Genomic DNA, 22749 nt, shown 5'->3' on the forward strand with positions numbered 1-22749 from the left:
ATTTTGCGGTCGTGCGATGCTGTACCCAAATAAAATCGATGTCCTTTTTTTCCTACAAACAGATCTTTCTTTTGGGGGTTATTTGATCACCTCTGCGTTTTTTTTATTTTTTTGCGCTATAATCAAAAAATGACCGACAATTTTAAAAAGAAAAACAATATTTTTTACTTTCTGGAGGGCGGCGCCTGTAAAAATAAATCAAGTGGCTGAACAGCCCATATGATTGGTTTTATGGTGCAGGGAATCACCGGCAGAATAAGAAGATATGTGAATGATGCCTGTAGCTCCACCCATCATCCCGATATCTTCACTCAAAGTCCATGATGTCATATGAGGTCGTTGGGCGGGAAGTGGTTTAATACAGGAGAATAATGTCCGCACACCCCTAAGCATCCGCTTATTTGTAGAGACATAAACCATTTGGAGTGCCAGAATTCCAATCTTCTTCTCATTGGTATAATGTCAAGGATTTTGCAGACAGAGGAAATGAGCTTTTCAACGTTAGCAAGCATGTTGTGTGAATTTCCTTCTTCATTATAATGACAATGTGGGGGAGAGAAATCCTCTGCACCTTCCTCCAGTACGGCATCCATATCCTCTCCATTCCCTCCTGTCTCTGCGTCATAAACTAGTGAAGATAACTCGCGAATATATCCCATTCTAGGTTGGTGCACATTATTCTGCTCACACAATCAGTGCAAGTCCAGCTGGTCACTGAGGCATCAAAAGAAACTTGAATGGACAACCATGCTCCACCAAAATACTCCTTTATTAGAATATATCCAGAAGTGACAACATGGCAGGAGAGATGAGACTGTCAACGCGTTTCACACTACAAGCATTTAGTCATAGCAAACCCGCTCTACTTTTTTCTCTCTATTTAAACATACAACATCAATTACCATATTAATTAATATTTAAGTTGAACATCATAGACATGTGCAGAATGGAAACATTTGTTTTGTTTCAGATAAATCTGTTTAGTTATTTATTTCTCTTTCTAGAATTAGTTTCCTTTCAAGATTTCAGAACAATTCGAATCGGTTGAAAATGTATCAAGCATTGTTGCTGGAGCAAAGGATTCCTCCTGGCACAGTCAGAGGGTTAAAGGTGACTGAATGTTCAAACATGGCCTGAAGTGCTTGTCCTGAAGGTCCAAATGTCTGAGACCAAAGCTGTATCCTCCTATCAGAAGAGGAGCAACCAGGTCCCCATAAGATATGTATGGGTGGCACAATCTGAAAAAGACCGGTAAGCAACCTCTCCCCCAGAAGTGGAGCTCTTTGCTGACTATTTGGTTGAGGACTTTCTTTCTCTCTTCAGTTCTTTCTGGACTTCAAGTCAGAACTGCAGGAGCAAACCTCTTTGGAGTTAGACACTGACTCTAGAACTTCAGTTTTCTTTCATTCGGCAGACATTTACTCTAAAGCAGGAGGCCGGACTAAATGCAGATCATTGCTATCAAATGAAGCTAGCCCTTAAAGGATACAGTTTAAACTTTTGCAATGCAGACAAGATTGTCCCACTCATAGAGTTATTCTTTTGGACAGAATCAATATTCTTCATCCCAACTTCCATTGCATTGGAAGAGAGGCAAGGGTTAAGTCAGGTTCACAGGCTACAACTGCAGACAGATATACCCCTTAGGGACAAGTCCAACACAAAGTTACCACCAGAAGACCCTAAAAATCCCCCAAGGACCAATCTAATCATTATTATTGAGTATACCCCTGAAGGACACAGCATCCCCCAATGGCAACTCCATGCATATGGCTAAGCTCATGAAGGCCACGTCAACCAAATAGGTGACTCATTATACTGGAAGACCTCTCCCTCTTCACAAGTGCCTAATCTGACATCCTGCAGTGCAGGTAGAAGTGTTCTGGTTGGGGTTTGAACTGAGCAACCCAGTGCTGCAAGGTGATGACCACTAAGACATTCCGCTGCTCTGTCCTTCTGTTCAATTTGCACCACTCTTCTAGCATGAGCTTCTAGCTTAAACATCATAGGGAAAAAGGCAATGCACTGCTTTGGAAGTTGAAATTGGTCAGTTGACTGATCCTGTAATGGAAAAGCTTGCCATGGTCAGAGTTGAGACTCCTTGCACAGGGTGAGATGTAACAGACTCCTTTACAGTGTCTTGACTACCTGTGGCAACCTGTTGGTAGGGGTCATCTTCCTCCCTGGATGTCTGAACAAAACAGGAAATTTATACTGGGTTTTGCCTGTCAAGCACCAAAGGCCCAGTCTACGGTGTGCATAATACATGCAGATCTGGAGAGGCTTAATAGAAAGTGTCCATTAGTCAGCTTCCCATACACCAGCTTTATGAGGCCTGCAGAAGGGCTGACAATCCAGGAACAGTATCAGTAAGGAAGACGCTGCCCCCCCCAGCTATAACCTGCATAGAGCAGCCACAGCATAGAGGGATTAGGCTGCAGCGGCACAAGGACCTGTCACAGTAAGAAATAAATCCATGATAAACAGACATGGTGCAAAGGAGAACTCCATATTGTTTGGGAAAAAGAAATATATTACCTATATAAATGCTACTCAAGCTATGTAGTAATTTAGAAAAAAAAATTGCAATTCAAACTACGGCTGCTAAAGTCTCCTAAGCTGTCAAAAAAGACAGTGTAACAGTTGTTTGATTGCTGGGTGAGAAAAACCCGTAAGGGGTTAATTACTGCTAAAGGAATACTGACACTGCAACTTCTCACATCAGAGCACCGTCCCAGCAGGTGAATAATCAAACAGACCCTGCCATACAGATGTAGTGCCCTCCTAGGTAGGTGCTAGAATGAGTGGATAGAGTTTTTGGTTTCTCTGCCTAACAGGGACACAGCTCATGCTGTCTCGATGTTTCACACTGATCCAATAGCCATGGAGTATATTGGACGGTGGGTGAAAACCTGGCAGATGAGAGCATGAATGTCTGTACCAATGTTGTTGAAGTATTTTCTAATTTGTGTATGTTGTCTAGTATAAGGTGTTATTAAACCGACTATTTCTGTTTTTGGTTGTTTCAGGCCTCGGAACATAACTTCCTCTCTTTTGTACTTATAAGTCCTATTATAAGCTTTTCACAGTATAGTCCACGAATAGTCTCTAATAAGCAATCTCTTTCGAAGGGAGTCCGCCTCCTGTTTAAAAATCTTCGTAGTTCGAACAGATTCGATGCAATCTAAGATACTGGGAGTAGGGTATACTATGTACCGGGGGCTTGGATGAAAGCTATTGCCATGTAAAACCGTGTTGCCAGCTGTCGGTTTTCTATAAAGTGTAGTTTCTATCCCACCTTCTTCTTGTATAAGAATTTGTATGTCTAAGATCACACTACTACACATATACAGTATCTCACAAAAGTAAGTACACCCCTCACATTTTTGTAAATATTTTATTCTATGTTTTCATGTGACAACACTGAAGAAATGACACTTTGCTACAATGTAAAGTAGTGAGTGTACAGCTTGTATAACAGTGTAAATTTGCTGTCCCCTCAAAATAACTCAACACACAGCCATTAATGTCTAAACCGCTGGCAACAAAAGTGAGTAAACCATTAAGTTAAAGTGTCCAAATTGGGCCCAAAGTGTCAATATTTTGTGCGGTCACCATTATTTTCTAGCCCTGCTGTAACCCTCTTGGGCATGACGTTCACCAGAGCTTCACAGGTTGCCACTGGAGTCCTCTTCCACTCCTCCATGAAAACATCACAGAGCTGGTGGATGTTAGAGACCTTGCTCTCCTCCACCTTCTGTTGGAGGATTCCCCACAGATGCTCAATAGGGTTTAGGTCTGGAGAAATGCTTGGTCAGTCCATCACCATTACCCTCAGCTTCTCTAGCAAGGCAGTGGTTGTCTTGGAGGTGTGTTTGGGGTCGTTATAATGTTGGAATACTAGCCTGCGGCCCAGTCTCCGAAGGGAGGGGATCATGTTCTGCTTCAGTATGTCACAGTACATGTTGGCATTAGAACAAAAAACAAGGGGTAGTAGGGGCCAAGAGAGGACCCAAGAAAGCGGGACTATACAGGCATAACTGGTGGTTGCAGGAATACAAATACAACACTCATATATGTATAAAAAATATATTCATTTTATTACAAAAGAATAAAAAACATGACAACAAGACATACAGTACATAAAAGATATACCAGTCCATGTGTGTATGATAACTGTGTACCAAAAATACCACACTACTGGATCCTAATATATATTTTGCAGACTATTGGTACCTGGATAAGCCAACGTGTTTCGCATTCATTGCTTCATCAGGGCATTGCCAAGACCAAATAGGTACTGCACTCAAAATAGGACGGACAAGATGAAGGGATATCTCCTCTGCAGGCGCCGGGAGGCCAATATATGTGGATCATAAAGGTGGTGATGTAATATTAGCATAGGCACAAAAGCCTAATATAGATGATATTATATATATATGTATGGAAGAAAATACCATATGGGATATAATAGGGGATATATTAGGGAGAAGGGCTGGTAGCCTCAATTGCGACTTGAAATCCTCAATGCAGATGTCAAAAAATACCATCCAACCAAGAAGGGAATTTGCCTCCTCCAGTAAAAACAATAGCCAGATCCCAGAATTTGGTAGCTGTATAATCCACAATACAAATGGAAAATTCCCATCTAAACACCAAAATCCATAAGAGCTGAAAGTTCACAGAACTATGGCCCAATGATCTCGCTGCATAGTATGATGCAATGGATGCCGTCTACATGTTGGCATTCATGGTTCCATCAATAAACTGTAGCTCCCCAGTGCCGGCAGCACTCATGCAACCCCAGTCCATAACACTCCCACCACCATGCTTGACTGTAGGCAAAACACACCTGTCTTTGTACTCCCCACCTGGTTGTCGCCACACACGCTTGACACCATCTGAACCAAATAAGTTTATCTTGGTCTCATGAGACCACAGGACATGGTTCCAGTAATCCATGTCCTTAGTCTGCTTGTCTTCAGAAAACTGTTTGTGGGCTTTCATGGGCATCATCTTTAGAAGAGGCTTCCTTCTGGGATGACAGCCATGCAGACCAATTTGATGCAGTGTGCGGCGTATGGTCTGAGCACTGACAGGCTGACCCCCCACCCCTTCAACCTCTGCAGCAATGCTGGCAGCACTCATAAGTCTATTTTCCAAAGACAACCATTGTATATGATGCTGAGCACATGCAATCAACTTCTTTGGTCGATCATGGTGAGGCCTGTTCTGAGTGGAACCTGTCCTGTTAAACTGCTGTATGGTTTTGGCCACCGTGCTGCAGCTCAGTTTCAAGGTCTTGGCAATCTTCTTATAGCCTAGGCCATCTTTATGTACAGCAACAATTCTTTTTTCAGATCCTCAAAGAGTTCTTTGCCATGAGGTGCCATGTTGAACTTCCAGTGACCAGTATGAGAGAGTGAGAGCGATAACACCAAATATAACACACCTGCTCCCCATTCACACCTGAGATCTTGTAACACTAACAAGTCACATGACACCGGGGAGGGAAAATGGCTAATTGGGCCCAATTTGGACATTGTCACTAAGGGGTGTATTCACTTTTGTTGCCAGCAGTTTAGACATTAATGGCTGTGTGTTGAGTTATTTTGAGGGGACAGCAAATTTACACTGTTATACAAGCTGTTCACTCACTACTTTACAATGTAGCAAAGTGTCATTTCTTCAGTGTTGTCACATGAAAAGATAGAATAAAATATTTACAAAAATGTGAGGGGTGTACTTACTTTTGTGAGATACTGTATATTTTATCTTGTACCTAGGATCCTCAGGGCCAATACCTATATATACACACAACACATTTTGGTCCGTTTTATCTCCCCTGTGGTCGGGTTAATTTGTTGGGGGTTGGAAGGAAGGCCGTGTGCTAGTAAGTCATGGTTGTATTTATTATGATGTATATAAATACAGATTATGTTCTATGTTCATGAAACACTAATATCGAGTCTGTTCATTTTAAGAGAAAACTGTCTGTACATCTTCATAGTCCTGAAGAAGCCTTGTGTGAAACGCGTTGACCAGTGAACAGACGAAGATAGAGGAATATGATCCAAAGCAAACACAGTGACGTGCCTCCATCCCTAATGGTTAATGCAAACAGAAAACAGAGGTCGTGGGACTTTAAATGAGGCCGGTCACCAACTAAGATATACAAAAATAGAATCTGAACGTAGTCATTTATTATACATACAGTAATTGATACAAATGTTGACATCAGTAACAAATATGATGCAGACATGTAAACAAAAAAAGCTGACACAAAGAAATCCATATAGTAAGGAGATTGTTATAATAGTAATAAGATATATTCAGTAATAAAGTACATGGCCGTCACTAAATGTTACATCTAAGTGAAGAGAGGAAATATCTATACCTACACGAACCTTATGATATCTACCAACTTATCCTTATATATGTATGATGTACATGAGTGAAATTAGTAGGAGACATTGATCTCCTGTGTACGAGCTGAGCTCAGTTTGGGGTCAGTTTCCTCATTTTATTGAGATGTGGTTTTAGATAAATCAATAAATGTTATTTTAGGATAAATCCATGTAGTTGTTATCTGTCTCATGCTGTGCCCTTAAAGCCCACACATATGACAGTGGTTCCTTGTGAACATCTGTAGGTTCCCATTTCTCTGAACAGATAGGATGTTGGGACTCTCAGGATAGCTCTGGTTTTTCTTCTCCTATCCAAGTTCTCCAAATAAAACATAAAAACACATCCCCTAGACTGGTCATTGGAGACAACGAGCGGAAGAGTGTGTGCACCTGGCTGTGTGAAAATACCCTGTATCTGGCTGTGGAGTAATCAGTGGGAGGCCCGGGAAAACCAATATCCAAGCGGCTCCTGCGGGGGTACCGCTACGCAGAAAGCAAACCTTGTTTCAACAAACAGTTCTCTCCTCAGGACAGAAAAGAAGACAAAGGTAGGCGACTGCACCAAACTTTGATAAGATGCTGCAATGCACATCGATCACCCAGAGAGCAGAGTCCTCTCCATATGTTTTCCTTTTGGTTACTCCCTAGCAGCCCGCATGGCATCTGCTCCCTTCTGCTGACCTCAAGCCAAACATACTTACGTGTCCCGCACCTCTTCCACAGGGCAATCGATGCATCCGCAGGGCGACCCGGATCCCAGAGGCAGGAACACAACTGCTATATCTGGGCTGGGCACGCTTAGGAGACATGTGCAGAATGGAAACATTTGTTTAGTTTCGGATAGATTCGTTATGTCACTAATTTCATTTCATTCTGGAATTTGGAATTATTTTAGTTTGGTTTCGGAAATTTGTTTACTTTTGTTTAGTTTTTGTTAACTTTCTTTTAGTTTTTGGTAAAATTTGTTTAGTTTATTAATCTACAGAATTCAAACTTTTCAGAACGATCAGAATTCCGATCGGTCGAGAAACGATCGACTGATTTGAATTCTGTGTGAAGAAATAGCTGGTTGTTAAGCAGGGGGCTGGGAAGCCGGCCGGCCGCCCGCATTCTTACCAACCGGTGACTCATCAGCTGTCAGCGGGCTTCCCCACTGACAGATGAATAGAAAGAAAAGAATGCCGGCGCATTGCCCGGCAATAAAAAAATGTTTAAAAATAATGACGTAGGGTCCCCTCCCCCCAGTCTATACCGGGCCTATGCCAAAATGTAAAAAAATAAATGGCGTGGGGTCCCCCGAAATCCATACCAGACCTTTACCTGAGCATGCAGTTCTGAAGGTCAGGAAAGGGGGGGGAGCAAGACCCCCCCTCCTAACCCATACCAGACCACACACCCTTAACATGGGGGGTGGGTTATTCGGGGCACCTCTCCCTCTCCACCCCAAAGCACCTTGTCCCCATGTTGATGGGGACAAGGTCCTCTTCCCAACAACCGTGGCCTGTGCTTGTGGTGGTCTGCAGGCAGGGGGCTCATCGTAATCTGAAAGCCCCTTTTACCAAGGGACCCCCCCAGATCCCGCCCCCCCCCCCCATGTGAATGTGTATCGGGACTATAGTACCCGTACCAACTCACCAAAAAAGTGTCGAAAAGTAATAAAAACACACACAATTTTTGAAAAATCCTCGGTTATAAAATAAAAACCAGCGTCCCCCGATGTAGATCCGTCATCAATCACAACGCCTACCGCACCCGAAAAAAATTAATAAAAAAAAGACGCTCTCGCCGTCATGGAGGACCTCTGCCTACTGCAGGCTTCCCGTTTCACATCTTTGATATAGGTAAGGGGCGGGCCACCTGTCTACATCACCTGGTGGCACCGCCCTTTCTGATGTCAGGGACCCAGCATGCACCGATCCATGATATCAGAAGGGGGCAGTGCCACCAGGTGATGTAGACAGGTGACCCCGCCCCTTACCTATGTAAGAAATGTCAAATGGTGGAGCCTGCAGTAGTTATTTTTTAATAAAGGATTTTTCAAAAATTGTGTGTGTGTTTTTATTACTTTTTAACAATTCTTGGTGAATAAGTACAGGTACTATGGTCCCGATAACACCAAAGTTCCAGCGCTGACACTGCAGTAATCACACCATACTATACGGTCCTGATACTAATTCACATGGGGGGCCCCCTTGGGAAAAGGGGCTTTCAGATTACGACAAGTCCCCTGCCTGCAGACCCCTACAAGCACAGGCCATGGTTGTGGGGAAGAGGCCCTTTTCCCCATCAACATGGGGACAAGGTGCTTTGGGGTGGGGTGGGGGGCAGAGTGTCCCCACCAAAGCACTCACCTCCCCATTTTGAGGACACGTGGCTTGGTATTGTTAAGAAAGGGGGCCCTCACTCATCCCTCCCACTTTCCTTACCTGCCAGGCTGCATGCCGAGATATGGTATGGATTTTAGTGGAGAACTCACGCTGTTTTTTTGTTTGTTTTTTTTATTTTGGCTCCTAAGGGCCTGGTATAGACTGGGGGGGGGGGGGGTGAGAGGGAGGGTGACCACGCCGTTTTTTTCTATTACTGGGCAATGCCGGCATTCTTGTCTTTACATTCATCTGTCAGTGGGGAAGCCCGTTGACAGCTGATGAGTCATGTTTGGTAAGGATGCGGACGGCCGGCTTCCCGCTTGACAACCAGCTATTTCTTCACACAGAATTTGCATTGGTCGATCGTTTTTTTGACTGATCCAAATTCGAATCGTTCTGAAAAGTTGGAATTCGTTAGGAAATGAATAAATGAAACAAATTTTAACAGATTTCAACTAAATTCATTACAATTTCATTTGGAGATTTGGAAACATCCGAATCTAGGAATAACCAAAAATTTGTCCAAATTTGTATTCTCACCGAAACGAATTTCACGTGTCTAACACTTAATGGCCACCCGCTAACAGCTGCGCTCCCAGCCAATGCAAATGGCCGCCGATGGCAGGGCCCACTCTCCAGGCATGGATCCTCTACATATGTGTGCCATAACACCACCCCGCTGATAGCTGGGGACTCAATGACCACTCGGGACATCCTGGAAGACTTCTGGATACCAAAGGAAGCTCCTGACATCCCGCACAGCTGCCCAGCACCAGACCCGCCCACCAATACTTCCAATAGGTAGGAAAACTTCATACAAAAATGGTCCTATAAGTGGGGAAGACAAAAAAGGAACGTAGCCATTGGCTTATCCTGAACATTTATGTGGGTGGGGTCTTATGGGTGGAGGAACGAGGGCTGGGCTACCCAAACATATGCTGCCATGTACATCTGTCAGGAAAGCACATTATGGCCACTAGATGGAACTGACCATTATAGGAAATCCCAATTCACCATGACTGGGGGAATGCGGGTCACATTTCATCAACACATTTATAACAACCAGATCTGCAAGTGTTTGTGAAATCTTCCCGCACAAAATGTACTCAGCCAATGAAAGGTAAGGACTCCATTTTTATTTTTCTCCTGCTATCAATGGCCAACACGGGACAACACTTCATCCATGTCTTTGGTGATCTCTGATCTCCTTATGAAGTGTTTCTTACATGATGAAGATCAGCCATGGAGTATATCTGAGGTGTATATCAGGGTGTGCTTCTTCCCCACATGTCCACCAACATTCATATAGAAGACATTTCCTGCACTCAAGGCACTAATACACCTCCAGGGTTGTGTGGGACCCCTGATGTACAGGAAGAAAGGACTTCATTGAGGAACATTTCCCTCACTCAGACTAGGAATACGGCTTCTCACCCGTGTGAGATCTCTGATGTGAGTAAAGATGGGACTTCTGTGCAAAACATTTCCCGCACCCAGGACAGGAATACGGCTTCTGCCCCGAGTGAGATCTCTGATGTGAGTAAAGATGGGACTTCTGTGAAAAACATTTCCCGCACTCAGGACAGGAATACGGCTTCTCACCAGTGTGACATCTCTGATGTGAGTAAAGATGGGACTTCTGTGCAAAACATTTCCCGCACTCAGGACAGGAATACGGCTTCTCACCAGTGTGCGTTCTCTGATGTGTAGAAAGATATGATTTCTTTACAAAACATTTCCCGCACTCAGGACAGGAATACAGCTTCTCACCAGTGTGTGATCTCTGATGATTCTTAAGACTAGACTTATGTGCAAAACAATTCCCGCACTCAGGACAGGAGTATGGCTTCTCACCCGTGTGCAATCTCTGATGTTTGGAAAGCTCGGACTTGTGTGAAAAACATTTCCCACACTCAGAACAGGAATATGGCTTCTCACCAGTGTGCAATCTCTGATGTTTGGAAAGATATGCCTTGAGTGAAAAACATTTCCCGCATTTAGAACAGTAAAATGGCTTTTCCCCCGTGTGCAATCTCTGATGTGTGTAAAGATTGGACTTCTGTGCAAAACATTTCCCACATTCAGGACAGGAATATGGCTTCTCCCTCGTGTGAGATCTCTGATGTCCGGAAAGATCAGACTTATCTGAAAAACATTTCCCACACTCAGGACAGGAATATGGCTTCTCACCAGTGTGAAATCTCTGATGCTTGGAAAGATTGGACTTCACTGAAAAACATTTCCCACACGTAGGACAGGAATACGGCTTCTCACCCGTGTGAGATCTTTTATGCACATTAAGATTGTATTGCAAACGAAAACTCTTACCGCACTCAGTACAGGAGAACCTCTTATCTGTTGGAAGGACAGCACCGTCCCTCACAGTCTGAGGTTCCTCAGGATAAGAGGAATACGATGGTCCATCTACACTGTGTGGTGCCGGATGGACATTTGAGGTAGCCGGGTTTTCTCCTGGACTATACTGTGTGATGTCCTCATCTTCTACTTTACAGTCTGGAGACAAAGTGAGACAATCCTCTGAGGTTTTCCTCATCTCCCGTCCATCTACTAAAATAGAAATACAAAGATTATTACTAGACATGAGCTGATTGGTTTCCCTAAATCAGGACTCCGCCCACATCAGACAGCTTTGTCTCTGAGGCTCTTACAATTCCCCCCTCAAGGTAACTAGTAAATGGGTCCTCTGATCTCCTACCAGTTCATTTCTTTATTCATGGACCTTAGTCAGAGAGTGAGGAAACAACGAGAACTGTCTTTTATAGGAGTGACAGTGATGAGGGGATTATAGGACGAGTGACCCCTCCCCCTCTATCACTCATTGCCATCTTCCTAACACAAGAAGTCCCGCACTTCCTTATTTACTCCATGATTTAGTCATGAAAAACAGCGGGGCTGAGCCCCACCAGAGGTCAGAGTGAGGATGGGGGGAGAACAACCAAGATGAAGACTGGACTGATCCTGAAGACCACCATCATTGGCTTACTGACTCCTCCCTCATTATCACTTTCTGTTTAAGATTCCAAAGTTGGAGGAGGAGGTAGAATCCCTATGGGTAGAACTTCAAAGGGAAGGCACTATGGGGAAAGTAATATTGGGCGTATGCTAAAGGCCCCCCAACCAGAGGGGGGGAAGGCGGACCTCCTTTCACAGATTTGAATGGCAGCAAGGATGGGAAATGTAATTATAATGGGGGACATTAATTATCCAGATATAGACTGCGCAGAAGGAACCGCACATTCATCCAAGGCTTGGCAGTTCCTAAATGTTTTGCAGGACAATTTCATGGGTCAGGTGTTGAACGCACCGACAAGAAACAATGCGGTACATGACCTACTGATTACCAACAATACAGACCTGATCACGGATATAGAAATATGGGCCCGAATTAGGAAACTGTGACCATAGGTGAATTCGTTTCAGTATTATTCATAGTAATAGGAAACACAAGGGCAATACAAGGACACAGAATTTCAAAAGAGCCAATTTCCCTAAACTGCGCTCTCTGCTAGAAAATATCAAATTGGATAGAACCCTGGGAACAAAGAACACTGAGGAAAAATGGGAGTGTTTCAAGAACATACTAAACAAAGGGATTAAAACAAAGTATGCAGCGCTTGATACAGTGATCATAAAAATCAATCAATGTTACTACTGATGATATTGCATAATTATAGAGAGTCCATAGAAGAAAGGAGTCCAATAGGAGGTCCAAGATGCGGGTGAGAAGATCAGAATGGATAGCCTCCACCAAACACCAGTAACAGTGGCCTCTTACCAGAAATGTGTGATCCCCATTACAGGGATCTCAGTACACATTGACAGGAAGTCATCTGCTTTCACACTAGGTCAGACCAAATATCACCTCCACAGGAAATGCCTCTAGGTGTATAAAGCCAATCCTCTCATGGACGTATTAATATCACCATCGGCACATGTAAGAAGAAAAAACTCCTCAAGGTGCAGTATAGCTTAACACAGGTAATCCCCAGGGGACTGGCCTCGTTTGCCCTGTAACATCCTTGCGGCGTCCTCCTTCCTTTGCTGGGAGACTAGGATTACATCTGGCTATAGCTATCACACATTCTACTTGCAAGATCCCCTCAGGATATTTACCTTGATGCCTGGCTTATCTACCTTAAATGTGAGTGTTTTATTGGCTTTTTCCATTAAATATTACCTGTGTTAAGCTATACTGCACCATGAGGAGTTTTTTCTTCTTACATGTGCCGATGGTGATATTAATACGTCCATGAGAGGATTGGCTTTATACACCTAGAGGTATTTCCTGTGGAGGTGATATTTGGTCTGACCTAGTGTGAAAGGAGATGACTTCCTGTCAATGTGTACTGAGATCCCTGTAATGGGGATCACACATTTCTGGTAAGAGGCCACTGTTACTGGTGTTTGGTGGAGGCTATCCATTCTGATCTTCTCACCCGCATCTTGGACCTCCTATTGGACTCCTTTCTTCTATGGACTCTCTATAATTATGCAATATCATCAGTAGTAACATTGATTGATTTTTATGATCACTGTATCAAGCGCTGCATACTTTGTTTTAATTCTGTCTGAGGTTGGGGTACAACAACTTTTTTTATGCTGGCAGCTGTTATCGTGGTCTGATTTTGTTCGCCTGATTAAGCGCAGTATATTCTGTTTTTTAAACAAAGGGATTGGCCAGTGCATTCCAAAAGGGAATACATTTAAAAGAGCTAAAATAAACCCAGGGTGGCTAAACTCCAACATAAAAATGCATATTAATACTAAAGAAAAGGCCTTCAAAAAATACAAGGCTGAGGGGTCATTGGCAGCATTCCAATATTACAAAGAGTGCAATAAGAAATGTAAAGGCGAAATCAAAGCAGCTAAAATAGAACACGAGAGACATATAGCGGAAGAGAGTAAAAAAAAACAAAAAAAAAACAAGAAATTCTTTAAGTATATAAATAGTAAGAAAGCGAGACCAGAACTCATTGGCCCCATAAAAGACAACAAAGGGAATCTGGCCACAGAGGACAGAGAGAAAGCGGAAGTGCTAAATAATTTTTTCTCTTCAGTCTTCACAAAAGAATCGGGGGGCTACACTAACCCAGCTTGTAATGCTAAATGAAATAATACACCTCAGGAAGTACCGCCATGGCTAACAGAAGATAGACTTAGAACTAAACTAGAGAAACTTAGCATAAATAAATCCCCGGGACCGGATGGCTTGCACCCGAGGGTTCTTAAAGAACTCAGCCAGGTGATAACCAGACCGTTATTCTTGATATTTAAGGATAGTCTACAGACGGGAATGGTGGCAGCTGATTGGAAAAAAGCCAACGTGGTACCAATATTTAAAAAAGGGCTGAGATATATCCCGGTAACTATAGACCTGTCAGCCTAACATCAATAGTCTGCAAGATTTTGGAGGGGATGTTAAGGGACTATATACAAGACTTTAGTAATGAAAACGGTATTATTAGTAGTAATCAGCATGGATTCATGAAAAATCGCTCTTGCCAGACCAATCTATTAACCTTCTACGATGAAGTGAGTTGCCACCTAGATAAAGGAAGGTCTGTGGATGTGGTGTATCTGGATAAAGGAAAGCCTGTGGATGTGGTGTATCTACATTTTGCAAAGGAATTTGACACAGTTCCCTACAAACGCTTACTGCACAAACTAAGGTACAGAGGTATGGACCATAGGGTGAGTACCTGGATAGAGAACTGGCTCCAGGGGTGAGTCCAGACAGTGGTGATAAATAGGGATTGCTCGGATTGGGCGGGTGTGGAAAGTGGGGTCCCCCACGGATTTGTCCTGGGACCAATCCTATTTAATTTATTCATAAATGATCTAGAGGGAATATCTAGCACAATCTCGGTATTTGCGGATGATACTAAACTAAGCATGCCAATATCTTCTATGCAGGATGTGGAAACTAGGGATGATCGAACGGTTCGGGTCGACCATCGGTTCGGCCCGAACATTGGCTGTTCGAGGTACGGCCGAATTTAGAACTTTTTGACCAAAAAGTTCGGAATTCGGCAACCAGAACCGACCAAAATGCAATGGGACAGGAAATGGGCTTTAAAAGCCCGTGATTGGACCAGAACCATCAGTAAAAGCCAATTGAGGGGCAGGAGAATGCTAGGAATGTGATTGGAGTGACTAGGGGGTCCATAGTCCAATCATTAGTGAATACGCCCCCCAGTATATAAGATCGCCCCCGCCAAATTCCTAGCATTCTTGTACAGGACATGAAAGAGAGTGGAATGCTGTTCTGTTCTAATGTGTTACAAAGGGTCATTTAGCTATTTTTAGTGTGAGGAAAGGGATATCTAGTGTAGTTAGCGTGCTCCTTTTACACTTTAGTTAGCTTCAAAAATTTCGTTTCTGTAGGGAAAGTGTTAAGTGTAAGGGGACCGTAGTGTAGTGTAGGGTTAACTGACAGTGACTGCTATGGAAGGGTGACAAAACCCCTCCATAGCAGGGTGACCGCTATAGAGAAATGATCATTTCTCTGAGTGTAACGTTCATGCGTTTTTGTTAATGGATGGATTTGCAGCTGCAGAATTATCACACTCAGTAGCCTTGTAGAGATTCTGTTGAACAAACATATCCAACTCTCAGGACTTCATCACTGTGCACAGCCTGTTATGCAATATACATATACTCAATCTGATGTTTAATGGAGGGATAGAATATATGAGAATATATAGATGAGAGACAGGCTATTGTATGGTGAGCACTTAGGAGTAGTATTAGGAGAGTTGCAGGTGATGATTTAAGCAGATAGGTTCTGATGTCAAGTATAGTGCAGATGGTAGGAGGACACAGATGGAGTATACTTAGACAGAGTAACCTAGTGCAAGGATAGTTGAAGGTAGTCCCAAGAGCTAACAGTCTATGCAGATGATAGGAAATAGATAGGTACAGATAGTTCCGGTATTTGCAGTAGATGACAGTAGCAGTGCAGTTAGTAAGGAATCCCCTGTGGGGTACTTATCATTAGATAGGTTAGTAGTAACAGAGTTCTTAGTGAGAGGTGATCCAGTAGCGAGATATGGATCAGCAGCGTCACAGGAGAAGGTGCGGTGAACATGTGGTTTGAACGAGCAATGAGTGAGAGAAAGCCGGCGATTGAAATAGCCGCTCAGAGCGGCGCTCAGCAATGATGTCATCCGGTCTTAAAGGTGTATGCGTCTTTTGAATAACAAGATGAGACGCAATTAGCAAGAGAGAAATATGGGAATAAGGGTACCAGAGGTACCAGAACATTACACTGAGTTGCTTCGGAACTGGAATATGGCTTCTCACCAGCCAAGCATTTTTAATGCTGCAGGGGCTGCCACTGCCAGTGCTTTTTTGAGGACATGTTTGATGTCAGACATGACATCTGAACATGTGTATAGGGGGTATATATACACATATATGTCTGTATATATACCCCTAGACATATATAGGTGTGATAGTAGCAGAAATATATGCTTGCGCTAATGAAATCATTTACACTGATATATTTCTGCTACTATCACACCTATATATGTCTAGGTGTGTATAAACATATATGTGTGTATATACACCACTATACACAAGTTCAGATGTTTTGCCTGCCTCAAAAGAACCCAAAAAAATGCCAAAAAAAACGCTAGCGTCAAAAAAAAAAAAATGCCCAGGTGTGTTTTTGCTGGCATTTTTTGGGGGTTTTTGGAGGCAGGCAAAACATCTGAACTTGTGTATAGTGGTGTATATACACACATACATATATTTATATACACACCTAGACATATAGGTGTGATAGTAGCAGAAATATATGCTTGCGCTAATTAAATCATTTACACATATATATTTCTGCTACTATCACACCTATATAGGTCTAGGTGTGTATATAAATATATGTATGTGTGTATATACACCACTATACACAAGTTCAGATGTTTTGCCTGCTTCAAAAGAACCCAAAAAAATGCCAAAAAAACGCTAGCGTCAAAAAAAAAAAAAGCCCAGGTGTGTTTTTGCTGGCATTTTTTGGGGGTTTTTGGAGGCAGGCAAAACATCAGAACTTGTGCACAGTACCACTATACACAAGTTCAGATGTTTTTCCTGACTGCAAAGAACCCAACAAAAATGCCTGCTATTAAACCGGCAAGGTGTTACAGCAGAGAAGCCATATTCCTGTGCTGAAAGTTTTCTAATACAAACAATCTTCTTTTTTTATGGTTCTGGACATGCTACAGAGCTGAAACTTCACATGTACACCTTTTAGACCCCCCAGACACAAAATCACAAAAAAAAAGTTCTTAAAAATTGTCATTTTTGGTAAAAAAGCCAATTATTGAAAGAATTAAAAAAAAAAAGAGAGATTTTTTTATTTTTACTTTGGATTTCGTATCTGGGGGGTCTAAAAAGTGTACATGTGAAGTTTCAGCTCTGTAGCATGTCCAGAACCAGAAAAAAAAGATGGTTTGTATTAGAACACTTTCAACACAGGGGTATGGTTTCTCTGCTTTAACACCTTGCCGGTTAAATAGCAGGCATTTTTTGGGGTTCTTTGCAGTCAGGAAAAACATCTGAACTTGTGTATAGTGGTATATATACACACACTTATATGTTTATACACACCTAGCCATATATAGGTGTGATAGTAGCAGAAATATATTAGTGTAAATTATTTCATTAGCGCAAGCATTTATTTCTGCTACTATCACACCTATATATGTCTAGGTGTGTATATAAATATATGTATGTGTGTATATACACCACTATACACAAGTTCAGATGTTTTGCCTGCTTCAAAAGAACCCAAAAAAAAACTTTTTAGGGGCATTTATTGGGTTTTAGGGCTTAAAAATTGTGTTTTTTGATTACCGAAGTTCGGGTCCCATTGATTTCAATAAGGTTCTGAAATCCGGGCCGAACTTTCGGGAAGTTCGGATGTTCTGGCCGAACCGAACTTTTCAAAAGTTCGATCATCCTTAGTGGAAACCTTACAAGCAGACCTGAACAAAATAATGGGGTGGGCAACTACATGGCAGATGGCAGTGGCCACTCACTAAAACTAGAGGAAAAACGGTTTAACCTTATAATACGTAAGGGCTTCTTTACTGTCAGAGTGGTAAGGATGTGGAATTCTCTTCCACAAGCAGTGGTATCAGCAGGGAGCATCGATAGTTTCAAAATACTATTAGATGGGCACCTTAAAGACCACAACGTAAAGGGGTATACAATGTACGGTTAACAGCAAACACACACACATCATAGGTTGAACTGGAAGGACTGATGTCTTCAATCTCACAAATTATTTAACTATGTAACAGTATAGATCCTAACACATCACCCAGTCCATACCAGTATAGATCCTAACACATGAACCAGTCCATACCAGTATAGATCCTAACACATTACCCAGTCCATACCAGTATAGATCCTGACACATTACCCAGTCCATACCAGTATAGATATCCAGCATGTTATTTTTCCCCATTGAGATCTGATGTGTTTTCAAAGTGTTCCTTTCATTCTTTGGAGCAGTGTATGTTGGTCGAGCATTTCAAAGTGTAAAAGAGATCTGTGGTGGAACTGGGTGCAATCACAACACCAAACTATGACAACTAACCAGATCAATGATACCACCCAACCAAACATCACTAAGTAAGCTTTAACCCATTCTTCCATAATTACCCGAGCTGATATCTGGAGAAGTTTCTTCCTCTTTAACTGCGTCCATCATCCCAACCTCCTCTGTAAAATGCTGATGACCCCTCACATACGTCTTTTCCTTTATAACCCCAATTTGTACATTTATCGGATCTTCATCCTGAACCAACAAAATGGCAGAAATAATATTAAATACAAAAAAATAATAATAATAGAAGAATGATATCTCTTAGGGCTTGGGATCACTTTCCTACATTCTCATCTACCTGATGATGGTGAGGGATGGTGTGACCTTCCTTTGTGGAATCCCGGGAATACAGAGGACGGGGACATCTCTCTGGTGCATTTCGGGAACTGGATGATTCCACCATGGTGTCCTGGTACTGCTTTCTGTGACCATTTGGAAACTCTGCCTCCTCCATTACAAAATCCTCATCATCCTCCTCTTTTATCTCTTCTTTAATGTTGACCTGTGTGGAATCCCGGGAATACAGAGGACGGGGACATCTCTCTGGTGGGTTCCTGGTATTAGGTGGCTCCATCATATCCTTGTGTCCTTCTGAAAACTCCTCCATCACTCCATACTCCTCATCCTCCTCTTTATACTCTTCTTTAACAACAATATTATACTCACCGAGGTTTCCACTCTGAATATATAATAAAACATTCATTGTAACAAACACACTTGTGTATAAATCATAACTATCAGTAATTGTTCCTCATCTACCTGATGATGGTGGGGGATGGTGTGATCTTCCTGTGTGGAATCCCGGGAATACAGAGGAAGGGGACATCTCTCTGGTGGATTTCTGTAACTGGATGACTCCACCATGGTGTCCTGGTACTGCTTTCTGTGACCTTTTGGAAACTCTGCCTCTTCGATTACAAAATCCTCATCATCCTCCTCTTTTACCTCAACTTTAGAATCTCTCAGATTTCCACTCTGAATATATAATAAAAATGACATCAATGGTAACAATGCAGATAATGTACAGATCCTAATAATACTATCAGTGATTGTTCCTCATCTACCTGATGATGGTGGGGGATGGTGTGATCTTCCTGTGTGGAATCCCGGGAATACAGAGGACGGGGACATCTCTCTGGTGGGTTCCCATTACTGGATCCATCTGTAGGAAACACACACACTGACTGAATACATTGTTTCTATGTGTTTATCAGATGATGGGGGATCTAGGTGGATCCTCCGTACTGCTCTCTCCTTTACAATAAAGTCTCCTCTTACCCGGTGATGTGAGGGGCGGCTGATTCTCCATCATGACGTCTTTGTAGAAATGGGTCTACAAATCCTCAAACATCAATCCATATACCCAAACAGTTTTTGTATTTAGTGGCCATCACTCACCTGTGCTGATGTCTGGAGAAGATTCCTCCTCTTTAACTTTGTCCATCATCCCAACCTCTTCCCTGAACTGCTGATCACCCCTCACATACGTCTCTTCTTCCTCTTTAACCTCATCTTTTATATCTATCAGATTTTCATTCTAAACAAAAAAATAGCAGGGAATGGTTGCTTTAAAATGTGAGCACAAATAACCTTATACAGAAAAGTGGAATATATCTTCATACAGTCAGATCACTTTTACGATCTCGACTTCCATCTTCACCTACCTGATGATGGTGAGGGATGGTGTGACCTTCCTGTGTGGAATCCCGGGAATACAGAGGATGGGGACATCTCTCTGGTGGGTTCTCATTACTGGATCCATCTGTAGGAAACACACACACTGACTGAATATATTGTTTCTATGTGTTTATCAGATGATGGGGGATCTAGGTGGAGCCTCCGTACTTCTCTCTCCTTTACAATAAAGTCTCCTCTTACCCGGTGATGTGAGGGGCGGCTGATTCTCCATCATGACGTCCTTGTAGAGATCCTTGTGTCCTATGAATCTTCTGAGAATCTTCCTTACCTCTCTGGTCAGGTCTGTGCTTTATTAATAGAGATAAGAGCGATATCATGAGAGACGCAAAAGAAACCATGGTGGCAGCATTGGGTCTAAGTGAAAAGTGGGTGACAGAAGCATCAAATATGGGGTGTGAGGAGTGGAGATCTGCAATGTTGAATAAGGGAATGAGGAGTGGGAGACAACAGTGTCAGTGGGGGTTGTGGAATATAGGTGAGCAGTGTGGGAAGGGGGGTGAGGAGAGGGGAACAACAGTATTGGATGAGGAATGAGAAGTAGGGAACAGGGGTGATAGATGGGGGTGAGGAATGGGGGACAGCAGTGTTAGATGGGGGGTGAGGAGTGGGGGACAGCGGTGTTAGATGGGGTGAGGAAAAGGGGGAAGCGGTGTTAGATGGTGGTGAGGAATGGGGGACAGCGGTGTTAGATGGGGTGAGGAAAAGGGGGACAGCGGTGTTAGATGGGGGTGAGGAGCGGGGGACAGCAGTGTGAGATGGGGGTGAGGAATGGTGAACAGCAGTGTTAGATGGGGGGTGAGGAGTGGGGGCCCAGTTGGTGTTGGGGCAGAGGACGGGATTAATGTTAGTAGTGACAAGGTAGGAAACCTGCTGAATATTTCCAAAGGTGAGTGTCGGGGTCACCCCGAGCTCTGCCTCTTCCCCAGATAGATTATGAGTACCTCGGCTCTGCCTGGTGAGGGCGCTACAGGAGAGCTGGAGGAAGTTTTGCTGCTCATCCTACTTATGTGATTTCACTGGGGGACTGCAATCTGATTCTCAGTGTTATGCGTTCCTCTGTTTCTGTTCCCTCGGCATAAAAGGACATTTTATTTATGTAATTAAAGATTATACATAGAAAATAATATCTTATTACCTCCTCTGCTGCCACTTCCAGCTACGTCTCCTCTCTACTTTCTCCCGACTCGCCTCTGAAATTCCTTTTTATAGCTGACCTCATTTCCTGTCAGTATCTTACATCACTTCCTGTCAGTATCTTACATTACTTCCTGTCTTTACCTCATCACTTCCTGTCTGTGCGTTCCATCTGAGAGAAGTCAGGTCACCACCTTGTGGACCATGTTGTTAGGTGACCAGATTTTTAAAATGAAATCCAGGGACATATTTTTTTTTTTTTTTACAAATGGTAAACTATTTTATAAGCATATTTCCTTGAAATGATCTATGCGGTGTATGTTGGATGTGTTTATGGAATGATTGTATGATATATATGTTATTTCTCACATTTTGTCCATGAGATAGAAAAAAATAAAGATAAAGATACTTTTTAAAATGTTTTGGGATGGGGCTACCAAATGTTAGGAAGATAAGATAGAGGAAAAACTTGGCGGGGGGGATGGGGGCAGCTAAATTCAAATCCAATCCGGGCAGGAGTGATGGTGTCACCTTCTCTGCAAAAGGTAAGAAATATCGCAGAGCTGCAATGTGCAAATAGTGGTGAAACACCAGTTATATAATGATAATAAAATGTAAAATATGCACATCAATTGTACTATTTATTATGATTATATATGGGGGGGAGGGGGGTCACCACTATTTGCACATTGCAGCTCTGCGATATTTCTTACCTTTTGCAGAGAAGGTGACACCATCACTACTATATTGTAATACGTTGGTTGATTTGCACAGGATATTCATTTATAGGTTTTACCATTATAAGTCCATTTGTAGAATTTTATAGATGAAGTGTATGGCAGTGCTGCATTTTTTGTTTTTTATTGTTGCACGTTAGATGAGGGAACCGGCTAACAAGATTCTCTTATTGCTTTTGAGATTTTTTTAGTTGCATGGTAGTTGTTTTACTTGATTTGTTATGTCCCCTGTGGACAGGTAACCAGTGGCCCTGCATATTGGTGGTCAGTGTGCCCCCTGTATGCTGGTGGTCAGTGTGTCCCCTGTATGCTGGAGGTCAGTGTGTCCCCTGTATGCTGGTGGTCAGTGTGCCCCCTGTATGCTGGTGGTCAGTGTGCCCCCTGTATGCTGGTGGTCAGTGTGCCCCCTGTATGCTGGTGGTCAGTGTTCCCCTGTATGCTGGTGGTCAGTGTGCCCCCTGTATGCTGGTGGTCAGTGTGCCCCCTGTATGCTGGTGGTCAGTGTGCCCCCTGTATGCTGGTGGTCAGTGTTCCCCTGTATGCTGGTGGTCAGTGTTCCCCTGTATGCTGGTGGTCCGTGTTCCCCCGTATGCTGGTGGTCAGTGTGCCCCTGTATGCTGGTGGTCAGTGTGCCCCTGTATGCTGGTGGTCAGTGTGCCCCTGTATGCTGGTGCTACGTGCAGGGTGCAGGAGGATTCTACATACAATAAGATACTATTGCACAGGGTGCAGGAGGATGCCACGTGCAGGGTTCAGGAGGATGCCACGTGCAGGGT

General features: G+C 43.0%; 2 protein-coding genes across 2 annotated transcripts in view; both read right to left on the bottom strand.

The window, feature by feature from the left end:
- LOC309550230 (uncharacterized protein) overlaps positions 1 to 11375 on the bottom strand; it is a gene marked incomplete at its 5' end in the record, with an annotated part of 1091635 nt that extends 1080260 nt beyond the window's left edge. The window contains 2 exons of the mRNA XM_082250641.1: positions 10198 to 11128; positions 11369 to 11375. Of these exons, the coding sequence (XP_082106767.1) occupies positions 10198 to 11128; positions 11369 to 11375 (938 nt within the window). The remainder of the gene's footprint in view (positions 1 to 10197; positions 11129 to 11368) is intronic.
- A 7216-nt stretch (positions 11376 to 18591) lies between these two features.
- LOC309550231 (uncharacterized protein) lies at positions 18592 to 20335 on the bottom strand (the record flags this gene model as incomplete). Its single annotated transcript, XM_082250642.1, has 4 exons — positions 20283 to 20335; positions 20027 to 20166; positions 19803 to 19941; positions 18592 to 18596 (listed from the first exon to the last, which is right to left on the bottom strand). Exons 1-4 carry the CDS (start codon positions 20314 to 20316, stop codon positions 18592 to 18594), a joined length of 318 nt encoding a protein of 105 aa, XP_082106768.1. The 5' UTR covers positions 20317 to 20335.
- Between the last annotated feature and the right edge of the window lie 2414 nt (positions 20336 to 22749).

This window comes from Pelophylax lessonae (genome assembly GCF_965119305.1).
Source record: "Pelophylax lessonae genome assembly, chromosome: 3".
Lineage (NCBI taxonomy): Eukaryota > Metazoa > Chordata > Amphibia > Anura > Ranidae > Pelophylax > Pelophylax lessonae.